The 13,145-nt window shown below is 46.9% G+C and overlaps 1 protein-coding gene and 1 long non-coding RNA gene across 5 annotated transcripts in view; one reads left to right on the top strand and one right to left on the bottom strand.

The window, feature by feature from the left end:
• The window catches only part of ALPK2 (alpha kinase 2), a 32,427-nt gene extending 29,708 nt beyond the window's left edge, over positions 1 to 2,719 (top strand). For 3 of the 4 annotated variants that reach the window (XM_054053350.1, XM_054053352.1, XM_054053349.1), the window contains one exon: positions 1 to 2,719. In XM_054053350.1, the coding sequence (XP_053909325.1) occupies positions 1 to 235 (235 nt within the window). In that variant the 3' untranslated portion in view covers positions 236 to 2,719. The other variant, XR_008447614.1, reaches the window with a different exon arrangement.
• Positions 2,720 to 13,145, bottom strand: part of LOC128850316 (uncharacterized) — a 26,221-nt gene continuing 15,795 nt past the window's right edge. The window contains exons 2-4 of the long non-coding RNA XR_008447617.1: positions 10,262 to 10,447; positions 7,880 to 8,080; positions 2,720 to 4,543 (exon numbers count right to left, since the gene is read on the bottom strand). This is a non-coding gene — a long non-coding RNA (uncharacterized LOC128850316). The remainder of the gene's footprint in view (positions 4,544 to 7,879; positions 8,081 to 10,261; positions 10,448 to 13,145) is intronic.

Here is a 13,145-nt window from a genome sequence, read left to right on the forward strand (position 1 = left end):
ATACAAAGGTTTTAAAGGCAACTGCTCGATTTCCTTCATCGAGCAGTTCAGAGCCCTCCACCAGTGCAATCGGTACTGTGAGATGCTGGGGCTGAAATCTCTCCGAAGCACTCATCAGAAACAGAGGAAAGCAGCCTCCATGAAAAGCAAAAACCTACCAAACTCATCGACTGTAAAGAAAACACTGCCCAAGAAAGTGAGAGAACCTAGAGACTTCATTCCTTCAGAGCACTGAGTTCACTGTCCCATCTCGTGGAGACTCCTCTAGAGGATACGTCGCAGTGATGGACACCAGTGACCTGGTGGCGGATAACTCCAGCCTTTTGCCTTATGTCGTCGTTCTGAAGTCATCCTGATGCAGATGCTGCCAACAAAGATGGGAGCTGATTCCAATGGTCTTGATACCTGAGGTTTTACTCTAGGGCAAGGTTTTGAAGACAAACCAAGCCTCATTGTGTGGCCCTTCGGTGTATTAGTGTTTGCACTTGTGGAGTCTCACACATGGGGGGCACCTCCAGTTGGTGGGAGCCTCTTCCCCTCTGTATGTCTGTGACCCCATGGGCTCAGCTGCTGCATACACATCAACATGTTTAAGGTGCCATTCTAACAGTTTTGCACAGTGTTGTTGCTCAAGCTGCTGTAGAAAAATTGTTTTCTTTCCTAGACTTTTGCATATTGTAATCCTACTGTAATCCTATTTTCTGGTAATTAATCCTATATTCTATATCTATAATCCTATACTCCTGTCATTTTTTCTCCCACTTACATGTCTTTTAATGCAAGGCAAAGCCATTCACGACTGGGTATATCTGTCTTCTGCCCCACCCCAGTTAGCCAGCAAAGTGATATCCTCAGGTTAAGGATGGGCAGCTTGTTTGATTCACCATGGAATTCCTTGCTTTCCATGCAAGCTTCCTTGAAACTGCAGTGGACCCCATGGCATGGTACTGCTGTGCTTGCACTTGTTCTGTTGTAGGATGGAGGTTTGGAGCCTGTGTGTTGCCAAACACTGGCACCCAAAATAAGCCATCGGATGTGGAGGGATGCTAGTAGGAAAGCCTGGCAATGCTCTAGTTTAAAGCAGTCATTTTCAGTAGCAGAACAAAAGCTCCAGTTCTAATAATGTCACACGATCCTGTTCAAATTCAGTTGTTGCCCTTGGGTTCAGCTACAAGCGCAATTACACTGAATTAATTATACATTAATAGCTCCCAAAGCAGAAAATGCCTGACTGGTTGACTCAGGTTAAAGCCACCTCGACAAGTGCTAAAGCCTTGCCCTATTGTAGCTCTCAGAGGCTCTTGGTGTAACGAAGGGGAGCAGAGAACTGAGTCTGTGCCTCTCCTTTGTCTCCTCTTGCCCCATCCTCCTTCCCGCTCTGAACTGCCTGTTGTGCCCCGAGTCTGCCAGGAGGAGCTCTGTGCCAGCAACACCTTGTCTGGGCCAGCCCTGCTCAGCTAGCCTCAGTTCCTTACAGGGGTCTCTGAGTCATGATGGAAATATTAAAATGTAGATACCCTGACAGAGACACAGCGAGAACTTTGCGTGCATGTCAGAAACTGATGAGAAGCGGTGAGCAACAGCCTGTTTGTCTGCCCATGCCTGAAGTTTCATGTCGGATACTTTTAGTTGCTAGTAGTCGCTGTTCTTTGTGGACTGTAACCAGCCACTCTACCCACCCCGGCCTTGCTGTTAGAGATAATGCGTATGTGCCCTGTGGCAGGAAGTATTTCCTGCCCTTCTGAAAGCGATGAGTGCATCTCAACTCCACGTTGTACAAAGGTCTGGGCCAAGCAGTCAGACTGGGAAAAGGAAGTGTGGTCCTGTTTATGTTGGCTGGCTTAAATCGCAGGAGAAGGATTCACCTGGTAGAACCAGGGGTTACCTTGGTGTTCCTGTGTGTCAGGGTTTAACCCCAGCTGGCATCTATGCACCACCCAGCCACTCACTGCCTTGGTGGGATGGGGAAGAGAATGGGAGGGGTAAAGGTGAGGGAACTTGTGGGCTGGGATAATGACATTTTAATGGGGAAAGCAGAAGCTGCGCACGCAAGCAGTGTTCTTGCTGGGCTCTTGATTTAATGGCGTGTTGAGATGGATGGGAGAAACGGCTCCATTTTACAGTGCTTTGATCTGAGACAAAAGTGCTTTTTTCCTTTTACATAAGGGAACCAGAGCATGGAGTTTGTGAACAAATGAAATAAATGTGTGTTGTAATCTCAGCAGAGACAGCAGCAGAGCAGAAAGTGGAATCCGTTTTTTAGAGGAGCCCTAGGAGGTTAATTGTTGCTGCTAGCAGTTGTGTTATGATGTTAATGAATATCCTTAGGCACCCCCAAAATGAATGGATTGTGCTGTGTCCTGACAGCAGTTTTAAGATGTTCTGCTCTTCACAGGACACCACTGTAGTTCGGGCTGAAGCACTGATGCTTTGTGATTTACATGCTACAACGCACACAGTGTTAAACACTCCAGAGCTTCTGCAGGATCCTTCTTCTTCAGAGGCCATTATTCACATGAATGGCTTCTCAGGCCTGGATTTGGGAGGGGTGTGTCCCTATAGACAGACTGATTGTTTTACCTGTTCTTTCACAGTTTTTGAGAGCTCCAGCGGTAATCTTGTTCGAAGCACCAAAGGCAATTCCGTGTCAAAGTCCATATCCTCCAAATATTGGGCACAGAACTCTCTTTTTCCACAAATTGTCTGTGATCCTTTTATGTCCCTTAGGACGAAGTTAAAGGGATGGGGGGGAACAGGTGGTAGTCTCTGTCCTCTCTCCAGTCAGAGAAGAGGTCTGAGCAAAAGGAGTGAAATTGAGCAGGTGAATGAGTGGCTGTGGAACTGGTGCCGTACTCAAGGTCTCGGATTCCCATACTGCTTGCCTTGTCCCTGCAGTCCCACACCCACCATTGCCTCCCACCTCCCCTCCGCCTCCTCTGTCATTGCCCCTGCTCCTTCCCCTTCCCTGCCACTGCGACTGATGTTCATTTGGGAAAGCAGAGTTGGAAGAGGAAAAAAAGCACCCAAAAGTCTTTCTTCTGTAGGCAGTAAGCTTTATCTTCCTCCTTTTGCAGTTCTGCACTGGTTTATCAGGAGGCTGCTGGATTACCGTCCGTTTAGGCACCTTTCCTCGCTGTGTCAGATGCCCACTCAGAGGCGCAGGGCAGTTTCTCAGCACAGAGTTCACAAATTGTGAATGCAAGCAGTGATTGTGGGGGGTTGAGGCAGCCTGTTCTGGGCTCTGTGAAGACTTGTGTTGTTATGATGTGAAGTGCAGAGAATTCTTCTAAAACTGCCTAGACTGGAACTCAATTTTAATATGCACCATCGTGGTTCTTCCACTAATTTTCAGCAGAAGGCATTACTAATGACTGTTCCGCGGAAGAAAACAAGGTTTAGGTAATAAAGTGAAGTAATTCATTGAAGATGGTCTGTTGGGAAACACTACAATAAAATCAGTTGCACATGGGAACAGAGTGTAATCTATAAATGATGAACTGCACACATTAGTACCTGGTCTCTTTCCGCAACTCTCTTCCCAACCGTAGGAACCTTCCTATTCCGTATCCATGCCTGCTTATGAGCATGAGGAAGGGTGGGGTTTGGAACACACTGGTGAATATAAGGTTACCAATCTCATTGCAAGTTGGAGCACAATATTCTCTGTGCCTATAACTTGGATTGTTTGATGGGAGTTGGGCTTCTCAGTGCAATGTTGGTGCCTGGCTTTCATTAGCCCTTTGCAGGTTCCTACAGAGGGTCGCTATTCTTTACAAGAGTTTTCAGAAGAATTCCTGTGGGGAAATTGTGACCATTCCCAAATGAGTAGCTTGAGAGTATGCAACAACAGACTTGAGTGTGGTGCTCAAATCATGCATACAGTTGTGACAAGTGAGGGAACAAAGCTGAAAGCACTGGGGACCTGAATAAGTAATGGTTCAAGTTAGAAGTAATAGCTTTTATCAGAATTTTGGGAAGCATTCTGTATGAAAGCTGTCACGAGCGTCTCAGTCAATTAATATTCTAAACGTATTGTTTAATTTGGTGCCAGGGTAAGAGCCAGAGTCTCGCTACATCAGCCAGTTGGCTTTGGTGCTCTTGTCCTGGTCTGTTCGGCAGGCAAAGGCAAATCCCCAGCTGGCTTCGTTTTGCAGGGGTAATCACAGCCCCAGCGACTCTGGTGACACCATTGTAACAGTGATTCCTTAAGCTGACTTGTGTGCTGTACGATGGGAACCTGGAAGTGCTTGTGGCACAGTTCCCATTTCCCAGATTGTGGTGCTTTGCTAATAAAGGAAACAGCAGAATTGTCCTGGCATAGGTGTAAAGAGGTTCTTTATTCCTCAGCATGGTGGGAAAACCTGTTGCCTGTTCTTTTCTGAATCGATGCCTTGCCTACGTGTAGCTATTTAGTGTGATAATGGCGTTTGATAGCCTTGACACAAACACCATTGTCACACTCCACAGCTCTGGCAGCACTCGGTCCTTAGTCCGGGGAAGAAGTCGTGTACACGCTGCAGCCTTCAGCACGGGGCTCAGACACCTGCAGAACACAGAACAAAGACTGTGTTTGTGTGTGTTTATACATGGTACTTCAGCGTTCCCACCACAGAAGTGGGAGCCAGGATTCCCCATCTCTCTGAGGGGGACGTTTTGTCTCAGCAGCTGTAGTAACCTGAAAGCCAAGTAGCTTTGAGCTTGCCTTTATAGGCCAAGGGGATGGCAGGACAGGCACCTGAAGAGAGTAACCAGGCCTGTCCCCGCAGAAGAGTTTGTGCAGGGAGGGATGAGCCATTTGCTGCGAGGACCTGCGCCTTCTCCTGGTGATGGAGACAGCTCAGAACAAGTGCCTGACTTTATAGAGCTGTGTCAGATCATCACATCTGAACGCTGCAGAGAGGCAGAGAAAACGGAGAGAGAGGAGCGCAGGAGGGGCAGGTTCGAAACCAGAGCTTGAGTGAACAGCAGCAGCCTTTGTGTCTTACTGTCTCATGTACCTGCTTTTTCCTCAGTCTATAAAGAGTGTCGATACGTCTGATAATCTGTGCAGTTCATATGGGAGTTACCTGGAAGAAACACTGACCCATACGGGTAGGATGTAGCTTTGTGCAGGTTTGAGCCGGCCAGGGAATGTTCGTTAACAGGGAGAACAAAATAATATTAGTAACTAATCAGTAGCTGTAATGAAGTCTGCTAACTTATAGAGAGGGAAAAAACAGAAGAGACAGACCACAGAGTGGAATTCCTTTCTTCGCCTGGAACTGATAGAAGTCTTTCAAAGAGAGCAGAATACATGAAGCGTTAAGGTTCCATTTTGTGTGAATCTGGGTAGATTTAGAATGTGCTGAGTACTGTAATGGGTTTTGTAACTACTGAAAACTCGAACTTTCTGACACAGAAAAGAATGCTGCACGGCCTGGTTAGAAGCACCAGGGGAGGGGATGGCATTGTCTTTGAGCCAGGAGATGAGGACATAACACCTTGCTAGAAGGCTTTTAAACTATCCACCTCAGGTTTTTTAAGTCAGTAAATGCATCCCCATTTTTTTTGTATTCGGGAGCATTTCTGCCCACATGTAATCGACCCAGACGCTCCAGTGGCCCTCCGGCTCTGGCAGCATTTAGCAAAAGGCTGTTAGCAAGTGAAAGCCTGCAAACAGCAGGTGCTCAGATCCTGTGAGAATCCTCCTGTGAGCTTAGCCTTCCTGTCAGTCTCATTCATTATCACTCCGAATTCTCAGCCCTGGTGCTGTGTTCCTCCCACACATTAGCGGCCTTAGCACCGCTGTTTATATTCTCAGTCTGCTGCCAACACTCCCATCTTGCATTCCAGCTGGGAAACCAGGGGCACAAATCTCTATCTATTTGGCAGATGGAAATGTTTGAGGTGTGCATGGCAAATGGTACAGCTACGGAGGGAAATCACATATCAGAACTGGCTGGGACCACAGTAAACACCAGCTCTGGTAAGCAGGGACGGCAGTCCCAGCCTGAATGACAGCACACCGCACTGCAGGAGAAGTGCCCCGAACCAAGATTGTCTGTGGGTGACTACAGCTCAGCTGAAGCGCCAGAGCCTGTGGCAAGTAGAACGCGGCATGCTGAAGGAAATGGTCCAGGAAAGGATCTCCTCTCCAGAGAATAGACTGTCTGAGGCTGCTGTGAGACCCTTAGCACTGGTGTGAGGCAGTGGAAGGAGCTGTAACAGGAGATGCCTAAGGATAAGGGCACAGGGCTCCCAGATGCAGACATTTACATGCAGATCATCAGGCTTATTCCGCTCTGTTCTGCAGCATCAAGAGTTGAAATGCTGTCAGGGAGAAGACTCTAATGCACACAACAAGCTGGCTGTCTACATGTTCTGAATCCTCAACCACCAGCACACTGTGCGGTGTAATAAGGATGTCCTCTCCAATCCTTACCTTTTAATCCAATTTTGTGTCTTTTCTTTAAATGTAATCTAGTTCAACCAGTGTTGGTTGGTCAGTGCAAACTCATTAGGGCTCTGGCCCAGTTTAACTACTGGTTTGCAAATTCTCCTGTTCGTGCCTCAGTGAAAGCATGAGCTGGCAGTGTGTGTGGGATTCCAGTGCCCCTTGGCTGGTGAACCCCAGCAAAAGAATCCTTCACACACCAGGGCAGACGGTATGTTTTTCAGACATGATTAGTACAACTGCTTTGTCATTCCCATCCTTGTCGAGGAAGCAAGCCTAAAGCTTGGGCAGGGCTGGAACAGGCCCTGTTCAACCAAAGGAAACCTCTCTAAAGGAGGGGAGGGAGCTGCAGCCCACCCTGTGCGTCAAAGTGGCATTAGGCCTTTTGAGTTAATGCTGGCAAACACAGTCACACCCGGAACATGGGCTGTCTGGTCAGGATGCAGCTTGCAGCTGGACACCTGAGGCCCATGAGGCTGATTTTAATGGATGTACCTGTGTTCTGGCCAGCAATAATGAGAAACGAGTGCCAGGAGCACATAGGTACTATACGTGGCTTTCTCATTCATCACAATATTGGTGGGTTTTCACGCACATTTGACTAAGCTTTCCCTCTGCAGCACAAAAGGTCAGACAGAATCCTACTCTAATTAAACTCTCTGAGGAGAAGCCTGACAACCCCTTCTAGGTGCGGTGCAGAGAGCGGCAGGGCTTGCAGAAACGCCTCTGGACTTCACTGTGAAATACGAGTGAGAGGAAGTACCTGAAATACAAGCAGAGAGCCAGGCAAAGGAAGCAACTGCAGGCAGGCTGTTTCACAGTTCTACGACATGGAAGCTGCCAGAATTCAACAGGAATACTTCTGAGGCAAAAGGTAATGAAAGAAGGAGAACTGGCCACCAGTTTTTAGTACTGCAGTGGAGCAAAGAAATCTGAAACAATACAAAAGTTACAGGGAGAAAGCAAAGTATGAAGATCAGAGTAAAAGAAATCCACTTTCTACTTCTCTTCTGCTTCACATTTGTATATCAGTATTGTTAGAATGTTCCAACTGAGCAGATCATCGTGAAGAACAAGAGGGTTTTTCAGGAAGTGTCTTGTTGGATCCCAGAACCTGTCCTGTTTGTGCATCTGGACTTGGAAGCGTTCTTTAACCCTGGTGAAGTGTTAACCGCGCTCACTGACAGCTTCCCTGCCACCCCTTGTTTATTAAGCAATAAACATATGCCCATCGACACAAATAAAAGCTTAATCCCTTTTGAAGTGGCGGTAGAGATCACTATGTACAAGACATTAAATCCTGTAAGTTAGACAGGCCACCAGCATTGCATATATTTCAGCATGCTGAAGTGCTCAGTATTCAAAATTCACCTGCACTGCTTTATTTTTGTTGGTACCCTTAGCATTCCCCTTTCCTGGGCTGAATCAAGCTTTGAGGGCACTTACCATCCAACAGCACTGCCCGCCATCTGCTGGGGCATCCTAGGGCTCGTCAGCACTGAGCTTTCCTGCGTGGCATCTTGATGAACATCACCATACTCGGATCTTCGGAGTTGGTTTTGTTGTACTAGTCCCCAGCACCGGTCCGGTCCGCTATCAAAAGCCTGTGTTTGCAGTGGACACCTTGCCCTCGCCCTTTATGGGATCCTGGGATTTGAAAGTAAACAATTCATTCTCTTTCTGATAAGTGATATTAAAATATTGATCTGGGGGAGGGAGGCCGCCCTCACTGCACAGAGCCAGTCACCTTTAGCCAGGCAGACTGAGGAATGGGAAAAAAGCGCTGAAATCTCAATTTTCTCTGTCCCTTCCGAGAGAGCAGATGTGGGTAGGAAAATGTGCAAAATATAGGGGTTTTTTTGCTGCCTGTTTTGCTTTACCCTGAGATGAAGTGTTTCCTCTGTTTTATTAATTGCTTACTTGGTCCTGTGAGGCCACTGCCATCGGATCCTCAGATCACAGTGCTGAGCTGACTGGTCACTGCTGGCTCGTGCCAGTCTCTTTTTCAGTGTTTGTTTTGACTTTCTGTCTTTTCTCACTGGAATTCTCAGAGCTCTCAGAGCCTGTCACATTTTAATGACTTTTAGGGTACAATAAATATGGTTTTGTGAGGACTAGAATGGGATTTGAAGCTGAGATTTCTCTAAACAGAAATTGAAGTCTTACCTTTGTTACTATAACCTTCTGGATAGTTAACTAATGAGTGTTTCATGGCATACTTCTATTCCCATGCTTCTATTCCATTAGAACATCAGTATTCTGTAACAGTCTTAAGTAAAAGTAGTGTGGCTTTTAAAAAAGAAGAGTTTTCAATATAATACCTCACAAAGGTGAGTTACCACATCCCTTTACTGGTTGTGGCTGAATGTGTCCATCTGGCAGTAGCAAACCACTGTGAAATCATCTGTGCTCTCCAGCTTTAGTACAACCAGACCTTGGACAGGACACAACTGCAGCCTCTGTCTGTATTAATGCACATTCTCTCACCACTGCCAGGGAGAGGTGGAACAGGCCAGTGCCTGTGAGCCCTGATTCTCAGAGCTCTCCTTTTGTGAGAAGGGTCCTACCCCTTCAAACATGGTACCACAAGTCTGTGTAATGGACAAACCTGAACTACCATGCCACTGGAACACCCTCATCTTTACCAGCTCATTCTCCTTTAGGTTGTTGTGTATTTGGACTTCAAGTCTGTCATGGCATTAACTACCTCCTCCTGTTTCCTAACATGCTGTTTCCCAAAATGCTGCTTTCTAGTCAGGGTGTTGCTCGGGTCTCAGTTACACCAACATCAGCAGACATGTCTGAGAGGCAGCACCGAGCTGTGCTGTCTGTGCAGTAACAAAGCTGTATTAGTAGGTTCTTGGCAGTCTCATCACTGCAGATACCGTTCAAGAATAGGTTTTCTTCCTTATAGAAAACTCCAAAATTGGTAATTCTGAGGATTTAATGACTCATTTTCATAACCTCAGTTGGAAAAGCAATGTTAGTTGCATAATGTAGATGATTCGACTGCTTCACTGTGCCCTTTTCCAGTTTTGTTAAAGAAGATTACTTTAATTAACACAAAGCACAAATTAATATTGCTCACAGGTGGCATTTAGCAGGGAAGCAGGGAGTAAAATGAGAGGAAAAGGAGATGAGCACATGCATGATTTTCAGCTTTTCTAGTCCATGCTGTATGACAGAGTGTTGGAGAAACCTAGGGAAGAGTTTTGTAAGGACAATCCTAGTCACTTGTGTTGAGGTTACAAGTGGGGTAACCTGTGCTGTCTGACGCCAGGGGCTGGGCTGGAAGGGAGAGACTGCTGGCTATGTGCCGGTCTCAGCTGGCTACCGATACGGTCTTGGGGTTTGTCCTCAGAAAGAACTCAGCAGGAAGATGGGGAAATTCTGGAGTGAATGATATTTTGGCTGATCCTTAACTGTCAGGCAGACCGAGATCTCCTGAAGCCAACAGAAATATCTCACTGACTTGTGAGAGATCAGGGTAGTATGTTCAGCACTGTGTGTCTGTGCTCTTGGGATACACAAGTGTCCTGCATAGTGCAGCGCGACTGTGCCGTGACTGTTCTGACTAACAGACTTCTTGTGGTATCGGGAAAAATGTACGTCCTGTCACAGCCAGTTTCCTTGTTTAGAGCCCCGTGGTTAGGGCTTTCCTATGGGTTACCTCCTGCCCCTCGTCTGTTTAGAAAACCCTGGTGTTGGCACTGCTTGGGTTTTAGTGCAGTGTCTCTCACTGGGGCTTGTACGAGTACACAGGATAAAGGTAACAGAATTACTAGGAGCAGTGGCACCAGTTCACGGTCTGCCTGTGATGCGGCTTACTTGGTATTCCTGGGGTTGTTTCTGGACAAAGAGCTGCTTTCCTCAACAGGCGATCTGCAGTGGGGAGCGAAGCACTGCCCGCAGCACAGGGAGCCGCTGGGGAAACAGCATTGCAACATCCTTTGCTGTTGCAGACTGGTTTGGGGCCAGTACTTTGAAATTAGATGCCAAATGATTTGGAAATTCCTGAAAAAAAAATAAAGGAGCTGGTTTGTTTAACTGTTATAAAGGTGACACAAGGACAAATAATGCAATATACATTGCACATCCATCCGGGAGGCAAATCTTTCCCTTGGAAACATGTGGATATGACCCCAAGCAAAAGCGTCTGCTTTTGATGTTCAGTCTGACTTTGAAGTGGGCAGCGCTCAGAGCAGAGGCTGAGTCCTGTGACCTCCACGGTCTCTTCCAACCTAAATTAATCTGAGATTCCATTCTATGTGCACAGCTCCTGGTGACGAAGGTGTCACTGTAGAGAGGATGAAATGTGATCCATACAGGAGTTCTTTCCCATCATTTTTCTTATATAAAATCTGGAAGATACGAAGAGTGCAATAGAAATCCGAGGAACAGAGTCTTTGCCATGTGGAAAGACCGACAGCACAGCTCCACAGCTGAAGGGATGATAACTTACTTGGGGGCAAAAGTCAAGCTCTGTCAGGAAGGTTTGTGTGCCGGGAAGATTTAACAAGCAGTAAGAAGCTATGTTCAGCTTTGCAAAACCTTGATGATGAAATTCTTCATTTAAGAACAATTGTGGCAAAAGGGTGTTTAATATTCTCTGCATGAAGATCTCACTAGGGTGTTAGGGGAGTTGCTTTGTTCCTTTTTGAAGTGGTAGGGGCCCATAGGGGCTGGTGAGGGGTGTAAATCCCTTTGGAAGAACAACCCTTTGCAGCTGCTTGGTTGATCATAAATACATGTTCCACAAAGCTCATTAGAAAACCTGCTTGAAAGGGCTTTAAAACACAGTTACTGTGTTTATAGAGTAGATTTCAAAAGCCAATTTCACTGTTCAGTTCAAAGGGAAGGCTTTCAAAGCAGGATTCATTTGCTCAGCCTGAAAGAAGCGCACCTGAATTTCTTTCTCATTCTTTCTTTTTTTCTCTACACTTCCAATCAGAGTAGTCTGAACTGTATATGAAAAGAAGACTGATACAGAGAAGGACCATGGTGTGCATGTGTGGTAAGTGGGAAGAAGCGAGTGCATTGGGAAGAACTTTCTCTTCCCCCTTTGGATGACCTAGGACCTCATGTTATCCAGCTCATTTACCACAAACCATCACAGTTCTGAGCGAGATGGAAAACCAGACCCTTAGTTGAGGAGGGAGAGCAAAGGGTTCTGATATGAAATGCCTGATGCTATAATGTATGGGGGTTTAAAAAGGAGCTGCTGAGGCAGCAGCCCAGGGAGACCCCAACTCTGCAATCCTCTGAACTCCAATATGTAGTGATTTTCCTTTCCTGGATTCTAGCCTCAGAACTGTTGCACCAATGGCCGTTCGCGTACGAGAGCTTGAGCTGTATCTTGGTGGCTTTCCTCCAGCACATAATCAATACTCTTTGGTTGGTTTGGGGCTGGCTATTTCATCTATGGAAGAATCCTGTTATAGCTTGCCAGCAGTGGGCATGGCTTACTAGGTTTGAACAAATCCAGGTCAAAGATTTAGGCTGAATCTTTTTACGGTGAAAACTGCCCCATGTCCAGCAGTGCAGCTGCATTCGTCCCTTCGCTATGACCTGTTTCTTTAGTGCCTCTGTGCTGACTTATATCGGTATAGGATACGACCATCTCATTTTTGAAAGGAAATTGCTACAGGGGTTATTGGGATCAGAGTGGGCAAAGTCGGTGTTTATCTGTGTATCCCAGATTCCTGCGGTATTCAAGGGGCATCACCTTCACACATGCTCGGGGAAGCACACTTAGCAGCACCAAATCATGGTGTAACAGAGAAGGGTGAGGCGTATGCAGTGCTAGGGACAGCTGAGATGACAGAAGCAGAGATGGGATGACCCTGTAAGTCAGTGGCGGGTGGTTAAAGATTACCTGTCCTGGTCATGCTGACTAGTAGGTAGGGAAAGATTAACTTAGAGCAGTATGAAGTAGGGCAAAGGTATTTAACCTGGAAACCGTGATCTCTTCTGATATCTGCTGGGGCTCAGTAAACGACATTGATTGGAGTTTCCCAATCACCAAACTCATTACATCAGTCCTAGCCCATCCTGGCATTCCCCATAATGATTCACTGCCTGACACAATGGCACCCGGAATTCAGGTGAAGGATTATCCTCAAATGAGGATGTAAGTTCTGGCAGACAACGTACCCCAAGTGAAATCTCTGTGTCCCCAGCAGAGCTGCAGGTAGAATGTAAGAGTTCTGGTGTGAGCAATGGGCTGACAGGTAAAACTGGGGCCTGTTTACAGGCAGGAACTCCCCACCTCCAGGAAAGCTCCTCCCTCTGCAGACACCGTTACTTGGCTCCTTCTCTTCACATCTTTTGCCCAAAGCAGCCATTGTGCTCCCATTAGCCTGAGGAATCGTCTGTTCCTCAACTGTTAGCAACAGCACGCAGTTTCCTTTGCCCGGCATCCACTGCTGCAGTCGCTGCAGTTCAGGCGAGTCACAAACCACAGCAAAATACACTGCTCAGTGATGGCCATCTACAAAGAGTTTTGTAAGGTCCTTCTTTCCTACAGTTTGCCAGGAGGTGGACAGGCCTTGGACTGCACGCGCCAAGCAGCACGGCCACAAGCCTGCCCTGCCCCTCATTACAGGCAAGGGTTCACTAATCTGGGTCTGCGAATGCTGGGTGGTGAGTCCCCTTTGCAGCCGGTAACTGCGCAGAACTTAGTTAATACGCTGTAAATGGCTCTCTGGTCGGA

This window comes from Cuculus canorus, chromosome Z (assembly GCF_017976375.1).
Source record: "Cuculus canorus isolate bCucCan1 chromosome Z, bCucCan1.pri, whole genome shotgun sequence".
In the NCBI taxonomy this organism is placed as follows: Eukaryota; Metazoa; Chordata; class Aves; order Cuculiformes; family Cuculidae; genus Cuculus; species Cuculus canorus.